The sequence below is a fragment of the Coloeus monedula genome (assembly GCF_965178545.1).
Source record: "Coloeus monedula genome assembly, chromosome: 12".
In the NCBI taxonomy this organism is placed as follows: domain Eukaryota; kingdom Metazoa; phylum Chordata; class Aves; order Passeriformes; family Corvidae; genus Coloeus; species Coloeus monedula.
Genome location: NC_138792.1, coordinates 4,584,905 through 4,610,875, shown reverse-complemented (window position 1 = coordinate 4,610,875; position 25,971 = coordinate 4,584,905). Strand labels below are relative to the sequence as shown.

Here is a 25,971-nt window from a genome sequence, read left to right as displayed (position 1 = left end):
AGGAGCCAGTGCTTCTTGCTGCCTAACCCTGCAACTCAGAACATTGCAACACACCCACAAGCTGCCTGCACTGTTCCCAAATGAGACACCACCCCGACGAGGACAGGTGCCCAAGGGTGGCTTTGCAAGCAGAGCAGCCACTGCAGCACAGGGAAGGAAGCCAGTTCTCCCCTCTGCCCTCCCTGCACCACTGAGACTCCCACAGCACCCAGGCAAGGAGCATCCCTCTAATCTGGCCCCAATCCCCTCCCACTTCCCTCTCCCCCCACGTTTTTGGCAGTCCTCCTTGGACATCTTCAAGTCTCCAGCATCTCAGCAGCACGGACTTGCCTCACAGTTTGGTAATTGCACGTAACAGGGCCACTCAGTGACCCCCACAAGGCGGGGGGGGGGGGGGAACCAACAAAAAGGAACAAGACAGTCAAGTAAACTAAATCAAGAAATCCCTCGCTGTCGGTCCCAGCATGACAGGTCCCGCACGAGTTCAGGGAGAGAGGAGGCTGCCCGGCCCTGCCGCAGCGCAGCTCCCACCATCTAGGAGATCATGTACTGGGTGATGGCCTGCAACGCGTACAGCAGCTCTGCCTGCATCCGGGCTTCCAGGATCAGCAGGTTCACGTGCACCTGGGGGAACAGCAAGAGAGGCTCAGGCAGCTGAAGTGTGCTGTGCTCAGCGGTGCAAGCAACTGTCCACCTGGGCAAGTGAGTCTTTTGTCATCAAAATGCCACCAATTTTTCCAGCTCAGGCAGCTCCCCTTTCCTTCTCCTCCCAGTCCTGTAGGCTGTGGCTGCTTCCCAGAGCTGCGTGCCAGGGAGTCCCCTGCATACTTGGCACCAGCATTCCAGGCTGGCAGCAGCAGAGTCCCTGACACCCACAGCAGCCGCTCCTGTGAGTTACAGCTCGACAGAGGGTTCACCAGAAAGCACTCACCACTGGGGTAATGACGTTGGAGATGCCTGTGCTGCTGGTGCCCCTTGGGCTCATCACAGTGGGCAGCCCCATGCCACACTAAGCCCAACTCCTTACAAAGAGCCAGTTTCCATTCCACTTCACCTGCCTCAGACTGGTTTGGTGGCTCAAAGATCTCCCATACACCCCCCAAAGCACCCCAGATTGCAGCCCCTGCCCACTCCCAGCTCCACCGCAGCCAGTCAGAGCCAGGGGCCAGCTATCCCACCTTTTCACTGTGCTTGAACTGCTTCCAGAACCTGTCAAACATTTCTGAGTTTGTCTTCTCTGGGTAGCAGGTTACAGTTTTAATGTAAACTTTGAGCATTCGCTCCAGGAGCTGATTCACTTCTGCATAGTCATAATCATCGTACCTGTGGGAAGCACAGGGGCGAGTCACAGCCAGCACCTTGCCTGTGGTCTGCCTGGGACATGGCATAGCCACAGGGCAGGGGGACACATGGCAACAGCCACCAGGCACTGAAACCCTGTCCCCAAAGCTCCCCTGCCCTGGCCAGACCAGCTCAGTATTTCTTCCCTGCCTGTCCCAACATCCAGGCAGGTGATTCACCTCTGTCCCTTCTCCATGCTCATCTGCATGACAGACCGAATGCCCCCCTACCCTCCCTCCCACCTGGGTCAGCTCAGTTTTCTCCCCTGGACCATGAGGTTGGCTTCCTTACCTAATGCCAAACATGCAGTGGATGTAGTTCCAGATGCCCCGCTTGAAAACAGAGGGTTCACAGCCCTGCCGCTTGGCCATGGCACTGCTTTGCAGACCATCCACCATCCTAAACTTCTCATCCAGGAGATGCCCAATGTCAGAGTAGAGCCGGTTGACCAGTGAGAAGCCATGGTCTTCCCAGGAGTAATCCTGTTGAGCACAGGAAGAGCATTTTGCAATAGCAAAAAGGAGCTTGGAGCATGTTCCCAGGAAGAAGGGCTGGTGACTCAAGAAGCAGCAGAATTCAGTGAATATGCTCTGGGGGTGGCTTTGCCCAAACCACAGCATCCCTTATCAGGCAGCTTTTGAATGATTTTGACCCTTGCCTCCATGAGGGCCACGTGAAAAAAATCATCAACCCTTGGGGACAGAAGTCATCTCCCTCTTCCCAACCCTAGTGGGGCAGGAACAGTCTGTATGGGCAACTCTGCAACTGTTTACTGCCCATGAGGAAGAGAGAGGAGAGGAGTGGAGTGGAGAGGCAGCAGCTTGGGCCGCTGCCCACCAAGAGAGCCGGAGCCTTACCTGGACTCTGAATACCTGCGTCTGATCCTCGTCACGCCGGGCAAAGTCCTGGTAGCCAAAGTCAGGGTCCTGCATGTAGCATGCAAGGTTGGTAGCACCGGTGACTTCCCCATCAGTATCTGCAAAAGGGGAGAGCCCTGCAGACGGGTCAGAGCAGTGCTCAGCTGCCCTGTTCCCAGCCACATCAAGCATCAAAAGCCAGCCCTTGCTGTGCCCCAGCATGCATTCCATGAGGCCCTCTGAACCACACATCATGGAAAACGTAAGGCATGGAGGAGCAACAAACACCCAGGTGTGCCATATGAACTCCCACCCTGCACACCCTCTGCTCTCTGCCCCTCACCTTCCTCTCGGTCCTGCTGCAGCAGCCTCATCTCATCCCTGCCCTCAGTCTCCACATGGATCCGCTGCATGCGTTCCCGGAGGGAATCCAGCTCCATGCAGGAGTCCAGGGACTGCACAGACACAGGCTTGGGGGTGAGGGCAGTGGTCCCAGCGACACCCCCCCATCCCCTGCAGACCCACCCTCGGGGGACTCACCCGCTTGCGGTTGATGCGCAGCAGCTCCTGGCTGCAGCTGTTACCAGCGGTGGCCTCGCAGAAGCACTGGTTCCCAAGTGACAATGGCTTCAGCAAGCCTGGGCCGCCCAGCCCCTCATCCTGCTCACAGCCACAGCCGAAGACAAAGCTGGCGAGCGCATGGCAGTGTGCCAGGAGGACGACAGCATGCACCAGCTCTGCCAGCGACCAGCTCCACTCACTGATCTTCAGCAGCTTCTGCAGAACACGGACAGACCAGCAATGTGACACAGGCAGGTGGGCAGGGTGCTGGCAGCCCCTGTGGATGCTGCTGTCCCCACTGCCATCCTGGTCCCTGGCTGATAGCCCTTCCCAGTACCTCAATGTGCTCCTTGGTGATGAGCCATGGCCGGTGTGCCAGGATCTTGTTGATCTCGTTGAGGTTGCGGAGTTTGGGGGGGATGAATTCGAGGCCGCGCAGCCACTGGGGGTCACCCCCTGCCCGCAGGAACTGCAGCACATGCAGGTTCACCAGGTACCGGCACTGGTGCCGGGCGGCTGCCTGCAAGAGCAGCACATCAGCATCCATGCCCTGCCCCAGAAGGACAGGCATCCACGCCCACCTCTCACTCAGCCTCCAGGACATCATGATTTTGACCCCTGATGAGAAGCCCGGGGCATAGGCTGTCTGTTGGAGGTTGAGGAGAGCCTCACAGGGCTGAGCAAAGCCCCCTGTCCCCTCTGGCAGCTCCCAGCAGGGCTCACCATGATGGCGATGTAGTGCCGGCAGTCAAAGGGCAGTGGGCCATCCATGTGCATCAGGTAGTGCTGCGTCTTGAGGAAGCTGTCAAGGTACTGTGGGTGGTAGCCCATCTGCTGGGTCACCGCCTCCAGCCGCCCCCGGCTCGCCAGCACCTTCACAAAGAGGAACTGGGGGCAGTCAGGGTCGCTGTTGGACATCTTCACTACCTGCAAGACACACGCTCTGCTTAGCTCTCCCTGGAACAGCCCCCACTGCAGCAGTACGCCCCAGCCAAGCCTGGGCTCTGCAAGGGGCAGAGATCCCCTCTTCCAGCTTGGTGCTGCTACAGGGGTAGTCTTGGCTATTAGGCAGAGCACTGCTAAGTGCCACAGGTAGCGGGAGGACAGGTAGCAAGACACACAGGTTGGTCTCTGTCTGGGAGGAGGCATTGCGTGGTGAGAGGAAGCAAAGGGCAAACTAGGAATGATGTTTCTTGTAGTGGTGCAAGGCCGGATCAGGAGAAACACGACACAAAATACATTCCAGAATGGAGCAGCCCATCTGCCTTACCGCCAGCATGAAGCCCTCCTGCCCAGTACCAAGATGGGAGAGAGCTGTGGAGACAGCAGAGGGGCTCCCAGGCTCCTTTCCTGGCAAGCCAAGAGGCAAACCATGTCCTGGGTACCTTCCATGTGGTCAGGAGCACACAGAAGAGCTCCCCACATGTTGCAGGCAGCATGGGAGTCGGTCCTGCAGCACAGGGCACAGCTGTTACTCGGTGTACCCACCGGAGAAAACACAGATGGGCAACTCAGCAAGAGGGGCCCACACACCCCCAGCAATGCCCACCCCAGCCTTGCACCAGGGCCCCAGTCGAGCACAGCTCCAGCCCCTCCCAAGAGGGTGGTGGGAACAGAGGGCAGGGATGTTGGAAAGGTGCCCAGGCAGCTGCTGTGCTCCAACAACCGTGTTGCCACAATTCCCACCCGACAGCAGGGTCTGCACCTGCAGCCTGCCCACCCCGAGGTATGGGTAGAGCAGGTGCTAACCCTTGTCACACAGAAAGTCACAGCTCCTGCTCACATGTGGGAGCACAGGCAGCATCCTTGGGTACAAAGGATGCATCTCTTCTCCCAGGCTTGAACTGAAATCTCTCCTGGGAAATTCTGGCCCTGCTGACACCACTGTGTTGTTCCTTCCACCTGTCTCTCCAGTGCAGTCACCCAAAGGCTGGTGACTGGAGCATGGCAACAATGGTGGCATAGCAGAAAACCAGGAGCACTTCTGCAAACCACTAAAGCCACAGGATGCATGGCAGAACACCCCAGGGTGAGGGGGAGACAGAGCAGGGATGAGCTGTGTGGCAGCACAGAGCAGATTCACCCACACAGCCAGTGCAGGAAGCAGCTCTGGCTACTTTCCACAGTCCTGCACTTCTGGTGGAAACACCATCGCTCGGGTGTCAAGAGATTTACTCGATGACATTTGGAGTGTCCTCTTCACTTCCTCTGGTAAAAGAGGTCCACAAAACCCCAAAACTCAAATTAAAATGGAAAGAGATGAAAAGCACCAGCTTCTCTGTTCCACCGGAGAAGATGAAAGACAGAAGTGATCTGCAAAAGCCCCCTACAAAGTCCCTCTGCCTGGGGAAATGAGGTGCCCTAAGGACACCCAAAGGGCTAGAGCCACTGGTATTCTCCTCCTGGTGGGCTGAGGTGGAGGAGCCAGCGGCCCTTCCGCTCCCTCCAGGGAAAGGTGGTCCCCAGTAAGGAGCTGTGCAACCAGCCCATGGCTCAGCCTTTGGTGCTGCCAGCGCTCCTCACTCTGCTTGTCCAGGTGATGATGGAGCAAGCAACCAAGCAGAAACCAGGCAGGCATGTCTTGGAAGGAGAGGATTAAGGAAGGGGGGGGATGAAGGTGCAGAACAGCCACCTTCTTGGCTCTCAGCCCCTGGCCAGGCTATCCTGCCCACTCCCAAAAGCACCCGCTCAGCCCAGGATGTCTCCTACCGGCACCACCTGCCACATTCCCTCAGTTCTGCCTCCCCATCCTCTCGCATTGCCCCCAGTGCCACCTTCCTCACCCTCCTCGGCCACAGCCCTTCTCCTCCTCCCCTGCATCCACTCGCACTCCCGGGCTGTGGGAGCATCGCCTCCCTCCCCAGGGGAATTTTAGTGTGTCCGAGCCCCCTGAACTCTTAACAGGCACCTCGACTGCGTACCCACCACCAACCTCGCCCCCTCCCCGCCCGGCGGAGCCGCCGGGAAAACGGTGCCCCGGTGCTCCTGGCCGGCAGCCGTGAGCACATAAAGAAGGCAGGAGGCTGAAGGAGCCCGAACAGCGCCGGGATGCGCGGGAGAGGGGCCGGCGGACCCCGCCGCGCTCCCCGCCCGGCCGGGGCTCCATCCCTTCGCCCGGCGAGACCGCTGCTCCGTCGGTACCGGTGGCTCCTCCGGTAACGCTCGCTGGAGACGGTGCCGCGGCGGCACCTCTCGCCCGGCCCCTGTGCCCGGGTTTTCGAGAGGAGGGGGGAAGTACGAGTGCCCGCGGCAGGGGCCCCTACGGCGGTGCCGGCGGCCGGTACCCGGGGCCGGTACCCGGGGCCCCATTGTGCGGGCGGCGGCGGCGGCAGCGCCCCCGGTGAGCGGCGCGGGCAGTGCAGGCGGAGAGAGAAAAACAAGTTTGATTGGCAGTGATGGAGCCACGGCGCCTCCCGCATCCCGCACAAAGGGGACGGGGACGGCGCCGCCGCACCGGCACCGGCACCAGCACCGGGAGCAGGACCAGGACCAAGACCAAGCCACCGGGCGCGACATCGTCAGAGCGCAGCCTCGGCGGCCCCGCGCACCGCCAGCGGGCAGCGGGAATGTCCCGGCCTGCTGCTGCCGCAGCCGTGCCGGCCCGGTGGCGGCGAGCAGGGCGAAGCCCGGTGCTCCGATACGGGCTCCGGTGGTGGCGGCGGGGCGGGTCCTACCTGCCCCGGTAGCCGTTGGCATCGGCTTCCTCGGGGGTGCTCCACGCTCTGGGGACACACGATCATGGTGAGCCCGTGCCGTGCCGTGCGAAGCCGAGCGCAGTCCCGGTGCCCGGTGCCGGTGCCCCCGCCCGGTGCGGCCGCCGGCAGCGCAGAGCCGGCACCGCGGCAGGCACGGGGGGCGGGCCCGCCTGCGCCAATCGCCGCCGCCAGGGGGCGGCCGCCGCCGTCCCACGTGGGCAGGGCTGGAAAGTTACCGGTGTCAGGCAAGGAGGCCCCGCCCACCCCGGGCAGGGGCGGGGCCTGGCGTGCCCCCGCCGCTGGGGGGCGCTGCCGCCTCTCCCGGGTACCGCGGGACGCTGAGGGGATCCGGGCCGGGGATCCGCGTCCTGGGCCCGGCTGTGCCAAGGCCAGGCTGTCTCAGGGCCTGGCTGTCCGAGGGCCCGGCTGTCCGAGGGCCAGGCTGTGCCAGCGCCCGGCTGTCTGAGGGCCAGGCTGTCCGAGGACCAGGCTGTCCGAGGGCCAGGCTGTGCAAGGGCCCGGCTGTGCCAGCGCCCGGCTGTCCGAGGGTCCGGCTGTCTCAGGGTCTGGCTGTGCCAGTGCCCGGCTGTGCCAGCACCCAGCTGTCCGAGGGCCCAGCTGTCTCACGGTCCAGCTGTCCGAGGGCCAGGCTGTCTCAGGGCCCGGCTGAGGGTCCAACTCTTCTCCCAAGCAAGCAGCGATAGGATGGGAGGGTGTGGTCTTTTGTCCCTCTGCCAAGGGAGGTTGAGGTTGGACATCAGGAGGAATTTCTTCCCGGAAAGGGTGATTAGACATTGGATTAGACTGTCCAGGTAGGTGGTGGAGTCACTGTCCCTGGAGGTGTTTAAGGAAAGACTGGAGGTGTCACTCAGTGCCATGGTCTGGTTGACATGGTGTTCAGACAGAGGTTGGACTCAATGATCTCCAATGTCTTCTCCAACATAATTGAATCTGGGATTCAAGAGCAGCTGCAGAGTGCTGCAGTCAGTGTTGCCCAGAAAGGTCTGGTCATCTGCAGGGACAGCAGCAGTGGCTTGGGGCTGCAGATGGCTCTAGAAGTGGTTGGAGAGCCCAGAGCAGAGCCCACTGCCCAGCGAGGTCATAGCACATGGCCCCAGTGCACAGGGAGCCCTGTGAGACAGCCAGGAGGGGACTCATCCATGTGCTTGATGTTGATTGATGAACATGCTGCCTCTGTGAGCCTGGGACAGTGGGGCTGGGCCCTGCCTCACCATGTGTGAGAGGTCAGAGGTGTTCAGGAGCTGGGGCTTCACTGGTACTTTCCCCAGACCCTGCAGGACTAGCCTGGGCAAACCCCTGGTGGGCAGAGCTTTATTGCCACTGGGAACTGGGGACACAGGCAAAGGAGCAGCGAGGCCTTGGGGGAACTGCCAGGATGACACAGTGGCTTGCTGTCTGAGCCAGCACAGGCAGGACACAGGAACAACCACAAAACCATGGATGAAAGGCAAAGAGGAAATTTATTTTTATTACCTCACCAACTGGAGGATCCCCCAAGCAGCACACAGGCAGAGGCACACAAGCAGGGATGCAGGCACTGTGGATCTTGTTCCACCCTAGAGGATCACCCAACCTGGTGTTTTTGCTTGTTTATCAAGGAATTGTGCAGTTGTGGTTTACCACTGTGATTTGATCTTTCCCACAGCAGGGCAGGAATTTCAAGCATGTTAAATAAGGTGCCACTAAGTCTATCACAGGCCTGTGTTATCTAAACACAGGAGTTCTACTTACTGAGCACACAAAACTAAACAACGATGAGTATGTTATATGTGTTTTTCTACATCAGCTGCAAGGCACTTGAGCATGTTTGCAATCTTCCTTGCCTATCTTCCATTATTTTTCCACACTTTGCCTCCCTGGGACTCCTTATCCCGTCTGTCCCCATCAGTTGGCCAGTGGCCCCTGTCTGCTCAGCTGCAGCTGCCCATTCAGCAGGACACATCCCTGGGTGTGCTTGTGGGCACCTTGGAGCAGGGAAGGGGGCTTGGCAGGAAGCAAGACTGGCGATGCAGGGCATTTGGCAGAGGCATGGCAGGAGCGGGGAGCAGGGCTTGTGGAGCGGTAAGGTTTGGGCAGCAAAGCTGTGGAGCAGGGGGGTGCCGGGCTGCAGGAGTGTGTCACACTCTCCCGTAGCTCTTCTGGTAGGGGCTGTGCTCGCTGGGGGCGGCTGGGGGCCCAGGCATTGGAGGTGGTGTGTGGTTGCTGCTGTCCCAGAGGGGCTCATGGCTGTCCTTGGGTGGCAGCTCCGTCACATAGCAGATGTTCTCACTGTAGTTGGGCTTGAAGCTCTCCACGACATCTTTGGGGACTCCAGCCCATTCCTCCAGGGAGCAGAGCAGGGTGAGAGGAGCTGCCACACAGCCCAGCCCCAACCCCACGCAGCAGGGGTGAACCCAGGGCAGGGCTGTTTGCACCACCTTACCTGGAAGTTGCCATTGTGGGTGATGAACAGCTCATCAAAATTCTTGCTGGGGTTGGGAATTCGGGGCATCAGGATGACCCATACCCTGTGCAGGAGAGGTGTGTCAGAGGGGAAGAGTCCCAGTGCTGCCGCCCCCAATCAGCTCCCCACACTCACCTTTCTATGCGCATCAAGAGGATGACAAGGACCAGCAGGAGCAGGCAGGAGGCAATGGGGACCAAGATCGTGTGGATCTTGAACCAGTGCAGCTGTTCCTCCACTGTGCCTGGAAAAAGCCAGGGTGACACTGACCCCTAGGCAGCACAGCCCCACAGCAGTGGGGTGGGCCTGCAGGCGGCCCTTCGTGGGTGGCCACGGCATTGCTCACGGCAGGGCTCAGCTGGGAACAGAGGATGGACAAGGGGCCTGTCCCCAGCCCCTGACATCCTATCACCATAACTAGCTGGTAACCCTGTCCTGGCTCAGCCATGCCATCCAATGCTAAGAAGCCCCTGGCAAAAGTCAGCAGGTCCCACTGGTGGGGTGTGTTTTGCTTCCAGAAGTACAAAGGATGCTGCTGCCTGCACCCCACATGCCTGGATGGGTCTTGCACCTGAGCTGCTGCCTCTGGCCATTCTCTACTTGCTTGGCCATCCCTTGCCTGCTGAGCCCTGCCATGCTCCAGTCCATCCTATCCCACTGCAGCCCTCAGAACATACCCTTGCTGGTGGACTTGCTGCCCCAGAAGACAGGAGCGCTCCACTCACTCCAGAACTGGGTGCTGCCACAGTATTTGTTGATCTTGCTGCGCACGTAGAAGGTGTAGTACTTCTCATAGTCCACGCTGGGCAAGGAGAAGACATCTCCATTCACCGAGAGCTCCTGCAGAGACATGAGCCACATGCTGCTGGCTGGGACCACCTTGGAGGCTGGTGCACAGGTCACCCCCAGGCACAGCCACAAGAGTGCTGTGCCCAGGGCTCTCACCGTCCAGCTGGTGTCCTTGTTGCTCTTGTACTTGACAGCATGCTCCAGGCACTTGGCTTTGGGGTACGGGGTGGCCCAGGTCAGCTGCAGCTGATTGTTGCTCATGTTGCGGACGGTCAGGTTGACGGGCGCCTCTGGTTTCACTGCAAGGGACAGGTGACACCCAGTGAAGGCTGGCCCCATGTACCAGTGGCCCTGTCGCCAGCTGGGAGGTGATAGGGCAGCTCTGAGGACCCACAGCTCTGCAGAGGAGAGGGGTTCCCTCTGTACCCAGGTCCTGCAGCAACATGCGCTTGCTGGGGATCTCCAGGGTCTTGCCGTCAATGCTGGCATTGATGAAAACATGGAAAGACTGGAACTGGATGAGCTCGTTCCGCTTGAAGTAGCAGCCGACCCTGACACCATGGTCCTGCAGGTAATGCTTGCACTCCACCTTGTCAGATGCGTTCTTGTACCTGTGTCACAGTAGGTTACCAGGACTCCCCAAAGCCTTGCATGCCCCAGCCCTCACTGGGACCCCTGTCCCCAGCACATCCCATCCTGCTTGCCCTGGAGACAGAGCCAGCCCCACCCTGGGCTCAGGGTGGAGGAGCAGCCTGATGCCAGGACCAGCAATGCTGGCAGTAGTCCCCCTGTGCAAGGACCCACCACTGGACATCCTCCTGTAGGACTGGCCATGGGGCAGAGGCACCTACCGGTAGTAGAGGGAGTAGTTGACCCTGAGTGTCTCTCTGGTCCCCCACTTGCAGGTCATGTACTCCTCGTTGAAGAGGACACACTCCACCCCTGCAAGCAACAGACACTGCTGGGCATTGTAGTGGTGGGTGGCTGTGCCAGGGCCCAGGGGTGCACCGGAGACACATGGCACACGCCAGGTCCCTGCATATCCCTATGAGCCTCCCTCCACAGGAACCAAAGTCATCAGCCAGCACTGCAGGAGAAAGCCCCAGCCAAGCGTTCCCGGGTTGTAATGTAACACAACGGAGCAAAGGGCTGTTTCCACACATGGAGATGGAGGACATCTTCCAGCCAGCCCAGGAGGTCCGGGGATACAGAGGGGCTGCATTTCCACAGAAAGCTGTTGTTTTACTGACAGCCAGCCAAGGAGTGGGTTTTTTTCTCAGAAAACAGATGCTGGAATGAGAGTGCCAGCTGGAAAGAGAAGCCTCTGTCTCCCATCCCCTTCCTGTGTGCAGCACTACCGAGGTGACCAGGAAGGAAAAGGCAGCTGGAACAAATCCACTGACCATGCTGGCCAGCACCCACACATAGCATGGACCGAGAGGATCTGCCAGTAGTGATGGGGCAGGACTGCTGCAGGACTAGTAGCCAGGGGGCTGGTGGGGTCAGAAATGCTCCAGCACTTCAGTGGCAGCAAGGACACCCCCCAGTAGGGCTCCCTGGTACAGCCTGACCCTCCTGGCAGCCCCACTGCGAGGGCCCATATAGGTGCCGCAGGTCCTGGGGCACATCGGGGGGTTGCAGGGTCCCTGGTGTGTGCCACAACAGTGCACCAGCCCACGCAGCCCCACATCCTGTCCTCCTCGCCCGCCATCACTGGGGAGCTCCATCCCCCAGCCCCCACCCGCAAAAGGGGCCCGTGGCCTTCCCATGTGCCGCCTTACCTGGATGGCTTTGGGCAGCAGCAGGATAGGGACCTGGCCCACAGAGGAGAAGGAGGAGAGGCATGAGGAAGGTGCCAGGAACCGCCATGGGGGGGCCTGAGCAGGGACGCGTGCGAACAGCCTCACGCAGGGCTGCTGGCTTCCGCACCACACTGCTTCCTGCCCCACACTGCTTCCTGCCCCACAGCACTGCCTGAACCAGGGGCCCACCCTATGTGCTGCCCCATGGGCCACCTTACGGGGACCACAGCTCGCTCCAGTGGGGCCCCGTGGCTCATCCCAGTGGGGCCCCATGGCTCATCCCACTGGGATCCCACAGCTAACCCACTGGGACCCCATGGCTCATCCCACTGGGATCCCACAGCTAACCCACTGGGACCCCACAGCTCATCCCACTGGCACCCCAAGGCTCATCCCACCGGGACTGCATCACCCTTCCTGCTCAGGTCCCACACCTCACACCTTTTGGACCCCCCCAGTTCATCCTGTCGTGTTCCCATGGCTCACACTGCCGTGCTGTAGGGATCACCGCCACTGGGCTGCCCCAGGAGCATGGCTGGGATGGGGATCCCAACGCCCAGCCCGCCTGGATCCCTGAGAGCATCACTGGGAGGCACTGAGGCAGTTGGAGGGAGCGGCTACAGGGAAAGAGTCGCAGCGGGGCTCTGTGTGTGTGACAGTACGGCCGGTGTCCGCGGGGGCTGGTGTCGGTGCGGTGATGGCCGCAGCGGGGGTGTTGGTGGCCGGGGTCCCGGGGGTGCCCCGGTGTCGGGGCCGGGGTCCAGCCGGGGCTGGGGGCGACTGTAGTGGCGGGTGTGTCACGTGACCCTGACAGGACACGCCACTGGCGCGGTGCCTCCGCCGGGGGTCGCGCGCGCGCCTTTCGGGCTGCCCCGTCCCTCTCGACACTTTCCGTCTTCGCTCGGCGTGGGCTCGGGCCCTCTCGGCACTGCTCGGGACTCTCCTGCGGTGCTCAGGTCTTTTTGTCCTCCCTCGTCCCTGCTTCGGGGACGCTCGAGTCTCTCCGTCCATTCTCGGATATCTCCGGCTGCGCTCGGTGCTCTTCGTCTTTCGTCGGTCCAGCCTCAGCAGTGCTCGGGTATCTCCGTTAATTTTCGGCACTCTTCGGCAACACCCGGGCCTCTCCGGCGACTCTCGGGACTCTCCGTTCTCCTTCGGACCGGCTTCGGCGGCGCCCAGCTGCCCCGGCGCAGCGCGCAGCGCGCAGGCGCGGGCGGCCCCGGCGGCCCTTGTTGTGGCCCGGCCGCCCCGCCATGGCGGCCTTCGGCGTCCTCAGCTACGAGCACCGCCCGCTCAAGCGCCCGCGCCTCGGCCCGCCCGACGTGTACCCGCAGGACCCCAAGCAGAAGGAGGTGCGGGGGCCGGGCGTGTTGGGGGAACCCGGGGTGCAAGACCGCCGTGCCGGGATCGGAGCTGAGGAAGCGCCGGGTTAGCGGCGCGGGGATCGGGAGCTGGGCTAGGGAGCTCCGTCCCGCTGGGTCCCCCGAGGTTGAGGGGCGCTGGCCGGGCCGGGGGAGTCGCGGTCGCGGTGTCCCAGCGCTGCCCTGGGCGGTGCCTGGCAGCGGCGGCTGGGGGAGGTCGGGGGAGCAGCCGGGCCTCGCCTCCTTCAGCCCCCGCGGCGGGGACAGAGGCTGCGGCGGTGGGAGCGGAGGGGCCGTGCCGGGCCCTGCTGACAGTCCTTCCCCCGCAGGATGAGCTGACTGCGCTGAATGTCAAGCAAGGCTTCAATAACCAGCCGGCGGTCTCTGGGGACGAGCACGGCAGTGCCAAAAATGTCAATTTCAACCCGGCGAAGGTGAGAGGTGTCCCGACAGTCGAGGGGCGGGTTTGGCAGGGCAGGCTGCTGGATCCTGGACAGTCCTGGGTCTCGTTCCTTCCCTGTGTCGAGAACTAGATCTTTCCCTTTATTCTGGGTGTTTTTAAGACTTGACCCTCTGTTTCTGTAGAATCCAAGTTCTGCATTCGTTTAGAGCTGTGTCCCACCTCTGAGAGAGGAGGTTCTTCTCTTGCTGAGTGCGTTTTAGGGTCAGGTCTGTGTCTGCAGCCTTCGTTAAGCCAGCATCTAGGACTCCTTATATTCTGCAATTAAAGAAGAGGGCTATCATACTAGGAGAGGGAAGCTTCTTATTGGTTTGGTTACATGATGGCCATGGTAAAAGAAAAGTACGATTTCTTGAAACATCTGGAAGTTTTAAAATGGGTGTTATATAATAGGCTTCAACTCCATTTTTCCAGTGTCTGAAATCAAGATGTTGACTTCCTGACAAAACAACTAGTAATGACCTGGGTTGGAAGGCAATCAGTAAGCACAGTATATTTGTTTTCTTTGGCTGACTTCTGTCTGAGGAGCCTTCTGTCTGGTTTGACAAGTATTTGTAAAGAGTTGCGTCCATCTCAGCTTGAGTCCCTGCTTGGTTTTGTATGAGTTATCTAAAAGCATTCATCTCTGCAAGTACAACAAGGAGTTATTGGCAGTTCTTTGTGTTTCAAAGTTGATACTGGTGAGATTTCTAGTAGGAAAGGTAAATGAGACTTTAAGTACACTGAACAGGTCTTGACCTTTGACATTTAATTAATCTTTTTTTTTTCTTCTCCTCCAGATCAGCTCAAATTTTAGCAGTATTATTGCAGAAAAGCTGCGGTGCAACACCCTGCCTGACACAGGGAGACGGAAACCCCAAGTCAATCAGAAGGATAACTTTTGGCTGGTGACAGCACGTTCTCAGAGTGCCATAAACAACTGGTTCACAGATCTGGCTGGAACTAAGCCCCTCACTCACCTTGCTAAGAAGGTATGTTACAGGAGAGGCAGCCTGGCAGGGCGGAGAGTTTAATCGGTGTTTGTTTCTGGAGGTTTTCTGAAGGTTTTTACTGTTTGGAAAGTTTCTTGTCTATACATCTTGTGAAGCTTTCAGCTTGAAGAGTGGATGTAGGATTTGTAGTGCCCTGACTGCAGTCATCCACACTTAGAGAACTCGTCTCTTGTCTATTCTTTGGAGGTGTGTTCAGCTTTGCCTTCTGGCTTGTACGACATGACTGATTTATTTTAAAGTTCCTTTGTTTTTCAGAAGAGCTGCCACTATTGCATTTGGTCTGTTGTTTAGATTAGGACATTTCTGTTGTGGAGGGTTTTTCAAGTCCTCAAAAGTCATAGTGAGAATTACTGAAAATAATCACCTAAATGACTTCCCAGACTTCTGTTTCAGTGAGGTGTTCCTGCTTTTTGGCAGAGGAGAGTATGTGTGCTAACACTTGGTCTTGGCCAGGCCTACAGTATTTTAATGCCCTGGAGTCTAGGGGTAGGTATTTTCCTTATAGCTGTGAATTCTGTAGGGTATGAAAGAAGGGTCTTACTCTGGCATTTTATCAGGCCTGATAGCAAGGGAGATAACTCTCTCTCAAGGGAGGCCTACAAACAAGGTACTCAGGAATCTGGTGTGCATTGTGGAAAAACATAACTTCCAGTTGCGAAATGGTCTGAGTCACTCCTGGGGGGGAAAATAAAGTAATCAGATTTTCCCAGAATCTTATTCTTTATAAACTTAGTCCTTCTTTGCGCTGTCAGTTTCCTGAGGTCATGGTGAAGGCTTCAACTTTTCAGGGTTTTCCCCTGTTTTTTTGCAATGAGCTGCATCAATTTTCATGGACATAGATGTGAAAGAGCGACTGTCAGTAGCCAAGTGGTCTGACTTTGAGGCCACTTGGAAATTGGCCTCAATTGGGAAGAATGTAGGAAACATAACAGGTCAATGAACTGTCAGTAGTTCAGGGATTTGAAGATACCTGCCAAATGGGCCTGTTTTTGTGAATTTTTTTTCATTCCTCTGTGAAAACACACATACTTTTGCTCTCCAGAGTATTGTGTGGAAATGAGCCCCACAGCTGTACCTTTTCCTTCAATGTGTTATTGCTTCCTGGTTTATAGTCCTGCAGTCTGATTATTTCCTCCTATGTTGTTTCTTGAATTTTGAATCTTGGGCTAGTAAATTCCTTCCTACTATGGTACTCAGTTCTCTGTTTCTCACAGTCTCCTGTTAGGTATTCATGATATTCTGAGACTTCTGTAACCACTTGTTTTGTATACAAAATGAAACATCTTGTCTTCACTTTTTATGTCAGATACTTCGTTACTGACTCAGTCCTTAGTCTGTATCTTTCATAGTTCTTTATGTGCTCTCTGGAGGATAACCTCCAAGATGTTTGCAGGATTCAGGGTGTGGATTTAGAGTGATGTAATTACATTTTCTGTCGTCTTTCACTTTGTTTTGTGTCTGTTTATACTGAAATGCAGCTCTGGTACTGTTGCTTTCTGACCACGGGTGAATTTTGGCAGCAGGTTTTTTGAGGTAGAGGTGCTGTGTTGCTCTGTTCACTTTTGACATTCTCCACGCCTACAGCAGGTATAGCTACTTTAGCTGCTTCAGTTCCTATTCTAAGTGCTTGGTTCAATTCTCCCTCTCAATTCTGTTACAGGTGCCCATCTTTAGCAAGAAGGAAGAAGTCTTTGGTTATTTGGCAAAATACACTGTTCCAGTAATGAGAGCAGCGTGGCTTATCAAAATGACTTGTGCCTATTATGCTGCCATCACGGAAACGAAGGTGAAAAAGCGTCATGTCATTGATCCCTTCATTGGTAAGCACTTTGTGTGAAGCACTGGGTTTGTCCATCACAGATGTTTCCTTCTTAGCCTGCTCTTGATTAGTAGGAGGTAGCCTGGAAATCCATACAAACTTGTTTCCTGCTGATAAATCCTTGGGTTCTGACATGCGTAACTGTCTGAACAACAGGCCCACCTGTGAGAGTATACTGAAAATTAAATCTTAGTGGCCATAAATACTTTCTGGGAGCCTTACTTTTCTTTCTCCCTATTAAGTTCTACTGAGCTCCTTTGCTGCCTAACCTATTTTTTTCTTACCATACAAAGACTTTAAATTTACAATTTAGTGATGACAGATTAGCTGCTTTCCAAGTGAGTATGTGTATTTCCCAGAGAATTTTGGTATGTTGCTCCCTGTCTGTGTTTCCAGTTTCATTAAGCATTACTAGATCCTACATCCTTTGCATCCTGGTCTGCTCCAGATTGCTGTGGTCTAGGAGAGTTCCCTGGCTGTGTTCTCATTTCTTTGGGTTTCCACTTATGCACCATCCTGGTTCTTTCCTGCTCCTGGTTGCCACAGTGCTTACTGCTAACCTGTTTTCTCCAGAATGGACGCAGATCATCACCAAGTACCTGTCAGAGCAGCTGCAGAAAATTGCAGAGTTCTACAGACAGTTGCCAGGGCAAGGCTGTGGTTCACCATCAGGACCAATGCCCCAAGAGGTGGAACAGGCTTTGAAGCAGTGGGACTACAATGAGAAACTGGCTATGTTCATGTTCCAGGTGAGGGACTGGCAGAGGCTGCTGGGTGGGTGCATAGCAGAGGAGGGTGAGAGGAGTGGATGCCAAAGGATTTATTTCTGCAAAATACCATCTTTCTGTGAATAGACCACTAGAACTATATGCAGTTTTGAACTCAGTAATAGGACAAGGGTAGCACAGAACTGTGAAAACTTCCAGAGTTATTTCCACTGTTGGAAAGCAAGCTGCTGCTGCTCTGCCTTATCTAAGTGGAGGTTACTTCAACTTCTGTCCATTTGGTCTGCTTTTATCTGTGTGCAGGATGGCATGCTGGACCGGCATGAATTCCTGACATGGGTCCTCGAGTGCTTTGAGAAGATACGGTCAGGAGAAGATGAATTTCTGAAAATGCTCCTTCCTTTGCTGCTGCGGGTGAGAAGAAAGGCACTCCGCTTGCTTTAGAAGAGTGCTTTGGCTGTCCCCTTCCTACTGCCTAAGTGATTAATGAGTTATTTTGTACCAGTAACCCTAAGGAGTGTCCCTCTGAGCATCCTTCTTAGCTCTTGCAAGGATGTCCTTCTAGTCCTGCTCTCTTCTGGTTTTTATTTCCTTTACCCTTTTTTCCTGCACTGGACTTGATAATCCTTGCCTGTGTCACAGCTGTGATAGTTCTACTGATTGTGCACCAGTACCTGGAAACTGCTTTTTTCTTTCTTTCTGTTACAACAGATTCTAGGCACACCTTTGAAGCTCTGGGAAGGCTGGGTGTGGGTACATTTTTATATGTGAAGTCATTGCCAGAGAGCATTTCAAGGGTTCTTCTGATGCTTAGTAGCCAGGGGGTGATCCATGATGCTAAGGAGCTCTCTGTAAAAAGGACTGCCTCTTCAAGGCAGTGTCACGCACTGTAGTACTTTGAGAAGGTTGGTGTTTTTTTCTTGTGTTTCTTGTGACAAGGATGTTTTCCCCTCCTTCCATCTTCCCTGCAGTACTCTGGAGAGTTTGTGCAGTCTGCATACCTGTCCAGACGTCTGGCCTACTTCTGCACCCGCAGGCTTGCTATGCAGCTGGATGGTGCTGGTGGGCACCCACCACACATCCTATCTGCCCAGGCAGGGAATGCTCTTCCTTCAACTCCCACCCCTCAGCCAGCTGCAGGGAATCCTCCTCCCAGCCCTTTCAGTGACTTGTTACTGTGCCCCCAGCACCGGCCAGTGGTGTATGGGCTCAGCTGCATCCTTCAGGTAGGTTTAAGTGATGGTGATTCTGGGGTCAACAGGGACAATTTACACTGTGTGCCATCACTGAAAAATTGTTACAGTCTGAGTCAGCAGCTTCCTAAGTATCAAACCATCCTTGCTGATGTGTTACAGAGCTTGTGTCAGACATCAGTGCTGTTGCAGTGCCCTTGACTGACTTGCATAAGAAAAATGGGCTGGAATAGAGCATTTTGCTCTACTCACAGGTGCCTTGCATGGCTGGGAAAGCTTTACAAAAGAAGGGATGGGAAAGAAAGGGTTACTTCCCATTGTGTATGTCCATAGCAGGTTGTCATCCAGGAAAGGAAATTATGCCAGAAATGAAAGTGCTTTGTAATTTTGGCCACTCTTAAAAACAAACATTCCCGCATCAGGAAAAAAGTTCCCACAGAAAAAGAAAAAAGCCCACAACTGAACAGCACACACAAGAAACAGCCCCTCCCATTTTATGGAAGAATTTAGTGGTTTAGGAATGGCAGCAGGCTTTGAAAACTACTCTAAACTCATATTCTTTATAGGTGGGATTGATTAAACCTTACATTGCAGTAAAAGGGCAAGTTTGCCAAAGCCTTATTGATAGATGTTATGTTTGAAGAACAGGTGCTGTTATGACACTGGGATTCAGTCCTTACTGTCCTTGTGTCAGAAAAAGATAAGCGAGTTCTGTTCAGTGTGTGCATTCGTTCATGATTGTGTTTTTCTCCTTCAAGAGGAGAGTGACTAGTTCAGGTGGGTCCATGCAGAAGGAGTGGAGATAGTTCCTTCCAGGGAAGAAAAGACTTGTTAAAGCAGAGAAGGTTCCAGACAGGAAGGTTCCATCCAGTGCAGGATGGAGCAGGAGTTGGAGAGGAAGAGAGCACAAAGCTTGGGTACCTGCTGCTCAAGAGAGAAACTTGAGATGAAGGAGCCCTGACAGGATCAAGAAGCAGCCAGCCAGCTCTCAGGGAAAAAGAGAAAGATATAAAGAAAATTCCTGTAGTACAGTTGGCTAGAAGTAAGGACATTCTGCAAGGGTTAGAGAGCAATGTAGGGTTATAAATAACCCCTTTACATTCTTACTAAGTCTTTGGCTTTGTTTGCTTTCTGTTGAAGTTTGAAGGGTTTTTATTTCTATTTTCTATGTGATAAAACATGTCTTTAATGTAAAAATTGTGTTTGAGGAGCTTACTCTAGAGAAAACAGATGAGCATATACACCGCAGAGGTTTGGCTGATTTGGAGTTCGAGCACAACCTGCTTAAAAAGTTAACGTTGGTTAATGATGGTCTGATCTTTAGTATGTCTCAGTGGAAACAGCTGCATTTCTAAGAGTGCACATAATTAACCTTTGTTGAAATGTTCTCAAGATAAGCAGATTCCTTAGTTTGAGTGTCTAAAGCAGCTTTGTGAGCCAGAAGGTATAGGGGAATATTACAGGAGTTGTTCAGTGATGTTTTGTCTGTGTTTATGTGAGTGTACAAGATCATAAAAGAATGAGAATGCATATAGCATGGTATTGTTACTATAATAATCACACTTGTGGTTGTCAAACAGTATGGTATAATTAGTTTGGGTCTGTTACCTGCTATTTCTTCTCAGACTTTACTCCTGATGAGAGTTGTAAGTCAATAATGTAAACACTGATTCTGGACCATGAGGGCTGGATTGTGCATTGAAGCATTGGACCATGATCCAAAGGGTCTTTCAGAGCTTAGAACAAAGAAAACCCCATCCAAATAGTAAATATGTTGTATACAGGATAATGAATGCTTGGGCAATAGGATGAAGTAGTGGTTAGTTCTGTAGAAAGTCACGTAACTTAATGTTTTGACCTTAATTTGCTCAGTGATACCGACTTTTCTATCTGTTGCAGAGTATAATTTTGTGTTGCCCGAGTGCCCTTGTGTGGCATTATTCCTTGACTGATAGCAGGATAAAGACTGGCTCTCCATTGGACCACCTGCCTATAGCCCCATCCAACTTGCCCATGCCAGGGGGGAATTCAGCCTTTACACAGCAGGTAAGCAGCCTTCAGAAAAGGGAGCTCTTGTGGTTTGGGATTACAGCTGTTAGCTCTTTCAGAATTTTCTTTTCATGTTGTGTGATAAGCAGATCTGGAGGTGCTGTCTCACTCCCAAGGAATTAAGTGCTCTCATTCTGCTATAAGCCAGACAGTCATGTCCTTGGAAGATGGGCAAAATCTAACCTTAAGTAGAATTGCTGTCAATGTCTCTGTTTTCTAATAATTTTGTTCACAGGACTTCTAAGGCATCCTTTTGTATGTTTACACAAGTCTATTGTTTCTAGGTTCGGGCAAAGCTGCGTGAAATTGAGCAGCAGATTAAAGAACGTGGCCAGGCTGTGGAGGTTCGCTGGTCATTTGACAAGTGCCAAGAAACCACAGCAGGTAACTTGCTGTAGGCTAAAGTTTCTCTCCCCCTGATCCATGTGCTACTCTGATAAAATCCCTGTCTGGCTATTCTTTTTGATTTTTTCCTATTTACTACTGTTTATATTTACTGTCAGCAGTAAGACATGGCTCTTTTTCTTTCCAGTGCAAAATCTTATAAGGATCCATTTCTCCAGTTATAGAGGGAGTTTCTGTTACTGGAAGCTGGAAATATGTACCAGGGAACTATACTCTTGTCTATGTGCCATGCTCTGATGCTTCCCCCTAAAATCTGCTGTTTGCCACAGTGAAGGTCAGGATATTAAGATGGGTGAACCCTTGCCTGACTGGTACAGATTTCCTTGGGCAATGAGCCCAAGCAATGAGCTCACAGAAACTTCTCATAGAATCATGGATAGTTTGGGTTGGAAGGGACCTTAAAAATGAAGTAGTCTCAATTTCCCTGCTATGGGCAGGGACACCTTCCCCTAGATCTGGTTGCTGAGGGCCTATCCAGCCTGGCCTTGAACACTTCCAGGAATGGAGCATCCACAATTTCTCTGGGCAACCTGTCCCACTGCTTTACCACGCTCAGAGGGGAGAATTTCTTCCTAACATCCAGTCTCAGTCTATCCTCTTTCAATATTAAGCCATTCCCCTTTATCCTGCCCTTGTACAAAGTTTCTCTCAAGCTTTCTTGTAAACCCTCTTTAGTGTGAAAGGCAACAGTTAGGTCACCCTAGAGCCTTTTCTTCAGGCTGAACAATCCCAACTCTTCCAGCCTTTCCTCCTAGGAGAGGCATTGCATCCCTCTAATCAACTTGATGGCCTCCTCTGGACTCACTCCAACAGGTCCATGTCCTTCCTGTGCTGGGGACCCCAGAGCTGGAGGCAGCACTGCAGGTGGGGTCTCACCAGAGTGGAGCAGAGGGGTAGAATCCCCTCCCTCCCCTGCTGCCCACAGGGCTTTTGCTGCAGCCCAGGACACACTTGGCTTTCTGGGCTGTGAGCTCATGTTGCCAGCTCATGTCCAGCCTCTCCTCCACCAGCACCCCCAAGTCCTTCTCTGCAGGGCTGCTCTCCAGCTGTTCAATCCATCCTGGATTGATACTGGGGTTGCCCTGCCCTGGGTGCAGCACTTTGTACTTGGCCTTGTTGAACCTCGTGGGATTCCCATGGGTCACTGCTCAAGCTTGTCCAGGTCCCTCTGGATGTCATCCATCCTTCAGGAGTATCAACCAAGCCACTCAGCTTGGTGTCATTTACAGACTTGCTGAGGGTGCACTTGATCTTTGTCTATGTCACCACTCATCACTGATGTCCTTTGGGACTCTGAGGCTTTGACCACTACCCTCTGGTTGTGACTGTCCAACCAGTTTCTCATACACTGAACAGTCCAGTGTGCCTGGTGCTGTGTAGGCCCTCCCATTGCCAGAAAACCTCAATATTTTTTGCAGTGACACCAGCCATGGAGCCATGTGTTAATAGACTGGGCCCATCTGTTTCTTCCAATGTCATTGTCTGTAACTGGAAGGATAGAAGAGAAAGTAACCCGTGTTCCAGAATCCCTTGCTAATGGTCGGTCCCAAGGTCCAGAAGTCCCTTTTGATTATCTTTGGACTACGCTTGCAACTTCATCTCCTCCTGTGTGGGAGACCAGGAACTGGTACAGTCTGAGGGCTGTACCAGGCTAGGAAGTTTCATGATTTCAGTGTCCATAACTTGGGCCCCAGGAATGCATCAGACTTTACCCTTAGAGAAGGGTGCATCTGGCGTTTGGATAAAGGGCCCAAACACTCTGTTCCTCTTAGAAGAGAATCACCTACAGCTACAACCCATCTTTTTTTTCCTTGTGGAACTGGTCTTGATATGAGGTGTAGGCCTTTCTAACCTTGGCTGACCTTGACAACACATCTAGTGTTGCTCTAGAGTCTGTTGTACCAGGTGCCAAATACACATTTCTCTTCTCTGTTCTCTTCTAGGTTTCACTATTGGCCGTGTCTTGCATACCTTAGAAGTTCTGGACAGTCACAGCTTTGAAAGATCTGACTTCAGCAACTCTTTGGATTCCTTGTATAACAGGATATTTGGGCTGGGTCCGACCAAAGACAGTCATGAGGTGCTCTGGGACTTTGCTGCTGGGCCCTGGTCTTGGATGTGGCTGTGTTCTTGTTTATATCCCACTTGTTACTGTTCTGTGTCTGCAGAGAGCTGACTAGGTAGTGGCCTTTGGCCAAGAGACATGATCTCCATTGAAAAGGATTTCATGCAGCCTTGTTAGGGAAATACTAAAATGAGAAGGGGGATTCTGTGCTCTAGAAAGTCCAACAAATACGTGTAAGCTTGAGAGAATTCACTGATGAAAGATATCAGTCTGCATATCAGATTGGTGCTAAGGACTTGTTGTGTCAGTACTAGCCTGGTTGTATTTTGGGCTGGCTGCTTATTCTTGGGAGCTCACAGTTCAGGTTCCTCTTAGCCTGGGAGGTGATGTATTTATGATGTGTAGGGCCACAGTGCATCCACTGCTGCATTGGTTCCTGGAAGTGAGCTGCAGGACTGGCTGTTTGTATACTTCACATGAGGGTGTCGAGAAGTTGTGTTGTACTTAGTGCTGTGATTAGCACTCTATAGATGTGCTGCTGGAAGAGAGATGATTTTCTGGAGCAGAGTCAGTCTGGAGATTTGTCAGGGGCTGTGGAACTCATGTTGCAAAATGGAGTCAAAGCAGGAGGGCTCTAGCTTGACATCTGTCCTCCCTGTTAGGAGGAGGGGAACGTAGTAGTCTTCAGGCTCTGTTCCATGGGGAGCAGACCCACTGTTATATCTGCTTCCCTTTTCTGCTTGGCTCAGGTTCTCACTGCAGTGCTTATATCCCCCCAGATCTCCCCAGATGATGATGCAGTGGTGGCCTTGCTGTGTGAATGGGCTGTCAGCTACAAACGGTCTGGGCGCCACAGGGCCATGGTCGTGGCCAAACTCCTGGAAAAGCGTCAAGCAGAGATCGAGGCTGAGGTAGGTCCTTATTCCTGGAAGGCTGGGAGCACTAAAGGAGAGCAGAGGTTACCTAATTCAGATTACACCGACAGGCAAAGGCTGATCAGCACAGTGCCTCTTGTCACTGGTGCTGCTAATTATGGCATTTGCTCCATCTGACCCAATGTAGGTCATAAATGAGCCTGTGGGATGGTGCCTATCCCATTTCTTGGATACATTTGAGGACAGCTGATTGCAGTGCGGAAGCGCTGACATACTTGGAGACTGAAGTAGCTTACAGAAACCTGTGTGGTGGCTTGTTTATAAGAGCAAGATAAAAAAAGAAGTCTTCAAGAGAATTTTTCTGAGATTTACGGATAGGAAGTTTCTCCTCTGTGTCAGCAGTTGGTACTTTTTCTGTTTCTGCAGAGGTGTGGGGATTCTGAAGTCGTGGATGAGAAGGGCTCCATCTCCTCAGGCTCTCTCTCAGCAGCCAGCGCTCCTGTCTTTCAGGATGTCCTTATGCAATTCCTTGACACTCAAGCTCCTATGCTAAGTATGTAAATAAGAACTTGTGGTCTCCCAGTTTTTATCTTTCCCTCTCTTGCGAACTTGCAGTTCTCTTGTGTGTAGATATTGGTCTAAATTCTCTAACTGGCTTCATTGCAATTCAGAGCTTACCTTGGAGAGGAAGGAAAAGCAGCTTGTAGGGCCAGATGACAGATTATGCAGAGGCACTTCTGTTAACAGAGCATTGACCAAGGATAGATGAGTTTAGCTTAATCAGGAATTGTTTCAGGCTGAGAACTAGAGGGAGGTTTTTAACTGTTTACAGAGCTCTGGGTCTCAGTGGAAGTTCTGCAAACAGATTAAGGGTGATAGGGTAACAGGTCTGAATGATGCAGGCAGCTGTTTGTACACCCAGGAATAGCACTTCCAGGCTAAAGTCCAGTGCCTCTGGGCTGTGACACTGGAGAGCTTTTGACTTAATTGCTAATTTTTGAAACGGGACTTTCTGCTTTTAGTCCCTCCTGTAATCTCAGAACTGTGTGTCAGTCACTGTGTTGACATGTCAGGAAATGCCTTCTCTTGCCCTAGGTTAGGTGGCTGGTGTTGCTTACAGTGGTGCAGAACTGCTCTGATAGCCCTGACTGTCTGTATTGTCCTTTCAGCTGATCCAGGGAAGGAAAATGAGAAGGTGGAGTTCTTTAATCTGGTGCTGCTGTTCTGTGAGCTAATCCGACATGATGTCTTCTCCCACAACATCTACATGTGCACGCTCATCTCCCGGGGTGATCTTGCCATGGATTCTCATGGGCCTCGCCCTCCCTCACCCTTTGATGACCCTGCTGAGGAACATGACAGGAAGGAGACAGAGGGAAGCAGTGGCATCAAGCTGGAGGTGAGAGCATGAGCACCATGGCCCTCCTGTACATCTCTGTGTTGTGCTTGCCTGTTTTTACTAGCTTTGCAGCCTCCTTGCTATTACCTGCTGGAAGATGTACCCCGGTTTCCTGCTCTTCCTTCCCCCAACCTTTCCTTAGCATTTCAATTTAAGGTTGTGTTCTAAGTGACTGGAAAGGACCTGCAGATTGCAGAAGGATAGATAGGAAAATCTTGCATGGCTTGAAACAGAGCAGCATATAATGAGGTGCTCTGTGAGGCCTGTCCGTGATATTTGAGGTGTATCAGGCTCCAGCTTGCCAGGTACTATGGGTGTGGTGGCATATTGCTGTCGCTGTCCAACATGGACATCAATGCTGTAGTCAACAAACATTTTCTTGTTCCCTGATGCATCACTGAGATGTAAAGCTGCTCTGTCTGTTCCCAGGACACAGGTCTTTCAGAGCCCATGGACATTGACCACAACCCCAGCATGCTCTTTGATGACATGGAAAAGACAGACTTTTCGGTACGTTCCAGCATCTCCTACCTGTTACTCAGTAAGTAGGGTCAGGGTGTTGTAGGGAGCCCAGGAGCAGCATGTGCCTTGCTTTTGTGTATCTGCTGGAAGTGGCTGGGTTGTAAGGCAGTTGACACTGTAAAAGGCCCTTATAACCTATTTATGTAGGTTGGTGTTCATTCAGAGTAGAGGGAGTCCCAGTCATTCCTGGGACCTCTTGTGCTCTGGCTACTGCCAGCCCAGTGTTTGGGCAGGGTAGGAAGTGGGCTGCTTGGAAGTGGATGGGAAATGAATGACCATGATGGCACCAGATTGGGAGTGACCAGTTGGAGAGGTTTTCTTGATCCTGGGAGAAGACACTAGTCTGCTTTCATCCTACTGTGTGGCCTTCAGTACTTCTTCAGGTTTACAGTTCTTCATATCTGTGGCCATAGCTCATGGTAACAGAACACTTTAAAGCACTTAGTAGTAAAATTAATTTGTGGTGCTTGAAAAATGCCTGAGTACCTACATCTATCCAGCCATTTCTGACCTTTCAAGGTACATGTCAGGCAAGTGTGATGCAAAGCTATATGCTTTCCCAGGATCCTCACTCCTTCTGTGGAAGGGGTTGTTTCC

General features: G+C 53.5%; 3 protein-coding genes across 6 annotated transcripts in view; 1 reads left to right on the top strand and 2 right to left on the bottom strand.

The window, feature by feature from the left end:
* Nucleotides 1-312: 312 nt before the first annotated feature.
* LOC309577347 (sestrin-3-like) lies at nucleotides 313-6,587 on the bottom strand. Of its 2 annotated transcripts, none has more exons than XM_082289300.1 (9): nucleotides 6,434-6,587; nucleotides 3,483-3,686; nucleotides 3,097-3,279; nucleotides 2,739-2,975; nucleotides 2,542-2,653; nucleotides 2,199-2,335; nucleotides 1,633-1,823; nucleotides 1,179-1,323; nucleotides 313-624 (listed from the first exon to the last, which is right to left on the bottom strand). In XM_082289300.1, exons 1-9 carry the CDS (start codon nucleotides 6,497-6,499, stop codon nucleotides 535-537), a joined length of 1,365 nt encoding a protein of 454 aa, XP_082145426.1. In that variant the 5' UTR covers nucleotides 6,500-6,587; the 3' UTR covers nucleotides 313-534. The 2 variants fall into 2 exon arrangements, with proteins under 2 accessions (XP_082145426.1, XP_082145427.1); XM_082289301.1 differs by having other exon boundaries at nucleotides 2,199-2,317.
* Nucleotides 6,588-8,404: 1,817 nt separating this feature from the next.
* Nucleotides 8,405-11,619, bottom strand: IL2RG (interleukin 2 receptor subunit gamma). Its single transcript, XM_082289355.1, has 8 exons — nucleotides 11,489-11,619; nucleotides 10,559-10,649; nucleotides 10,134-10,318; nucleotides 9,864-10,006; nucleotides 9,596-9,758; nucleotides 9,054-9,162; nucleotides 8,898-8,982; nucleotides 8,405-8,796 (listed from the first exon to the last, which is right to left on the bottom strand). Exons 1-8 carry the CDS (start codon nucleotides 11,574-11,576, stop codon nucleotides 8,593-8,595), a joined length of 1,068 nt encoding a protein of 355 aa, XP_082145481.1. The 5' UTR covers nucleotides 11,577-11,619; the 3' UTR covers nucleotides 8,405-8,592.
* A 1,108-nt stretch (nucleotides 11,620-12,727) lies between these two features.
* Nucleotides 12,728-25,971, top strand: part of MED12 (mediator complex subunit 12) — a 36,222-nt gene continuing 22,978 nt past the window's right edge. For all 3 annotated transcript variants that reach the window (XM_082289586.1, XM_082289585.1, XM_082289584.1), the window contains exons 1-14: nucleotides 12,728-12,861; nucleotides 13,200-13,304; nucleotides 14,110-14,301; nucleotides 15,983-16,142; nucleotides 16,715-16,890; nucleotides 17,170-17,280; nucleotides 17,838-18,092; nucleotides 19,959-20,105; nucleotides 20,393-20,492; nucleotides 22,457-22,593; nucleotides 23,358-23,489; nucleotides 23,880-24,006; nucleotides 24,623-24,852; nucleotides 25,282-25,362. In XM_082289586.1, coding sequence (XP_082145712.1) covers nucleotides 12,763-12,861; nucleotides 13,200-13,304; nucleotides 14,110-14,301; nucleotides 15,983-16,142; nucleotides 16,715-16,890; nucleotides 17,170-17,280; nucleotides 17,838-18,092; nucleotides 19,959-20,105; nucleotides 20,393-20,492; nucleotides 22,457-22,593; nucleotides 23,358-23,489; nucleotides 23,880-24,006; nucleotides 24,623-24,852; nucleotides 25,282-25,362 — 2,052 coding nt within the window. In that variant the 5' untranslated portion in view covers nucleotides 12,728-12,762. The remainder of the gene's footprint in view (nucleotides 12,862-13,199; nucleotides 13,305-14,109; nucleotides 14,302-15,982; nucleotides 16,143-16,714; nucleotides 16,891-17,169; nucleotides 17,281-17,837; nucleotides 18,093-19,958; nucleotides 20,106-20,392; nucleotides 20,493-22,456; nucleotides 22,594-23,357; nucleotides 23,490-23,879; nucleotides 24,007-24,622; nucleotides 24,853-25,281; nucleotides 25,363-25,971) is intronic.

Excerpts from the sequence above, each read along its gene's own strand:
- LOC309577347 (XM_082289300.1), bottom strand. The coding sequence starts at position 6,499 with ATGATCGTGTGTCCCCAGAGCGTGGAGCACCCCCGAGGAAGCCGATGC. Across the intron at positions 3,687-6,433 it reads GCCAACGGCTACCGGGGCAG|GTAGTGAAGATGTCCAACAG; the intron begins GTAGGACCCGCC and ends TGTGTCTTGCAG. Across the intron at positions 2,976-3,096 it reads TCACCAAGGAGCACATTGAG|AAGCTGCTGAAGATCAGTGA; the intron begins GTACTGGGAAGG and ends CGTGTTCTGCAG.
- IL2RG (XM_082289355.1), bottom strand. The coding sequence starts at position 11,576 with ATGGCGGTTCCTGGCACCTTCCTCATGCCTCTCCTCCTTCTCCTCTGT. Across the intron at positions 10,650-11,488 it reads TGCTGCCCAAAGCCATCCAG|GGGTGGAGTGTGTCCTCTTC; the intron begins GTAAGGCGGCAC and ends TGTTGCTTGCAG. Across the intron at positions 10,007-10,133 it reads CATGTTGCTGCAGGACCTGG|TGAAACCAGAGGCGCCCGTC; the intron begins GTACAGAGGGAA and ends TGTCCCTTGCAG.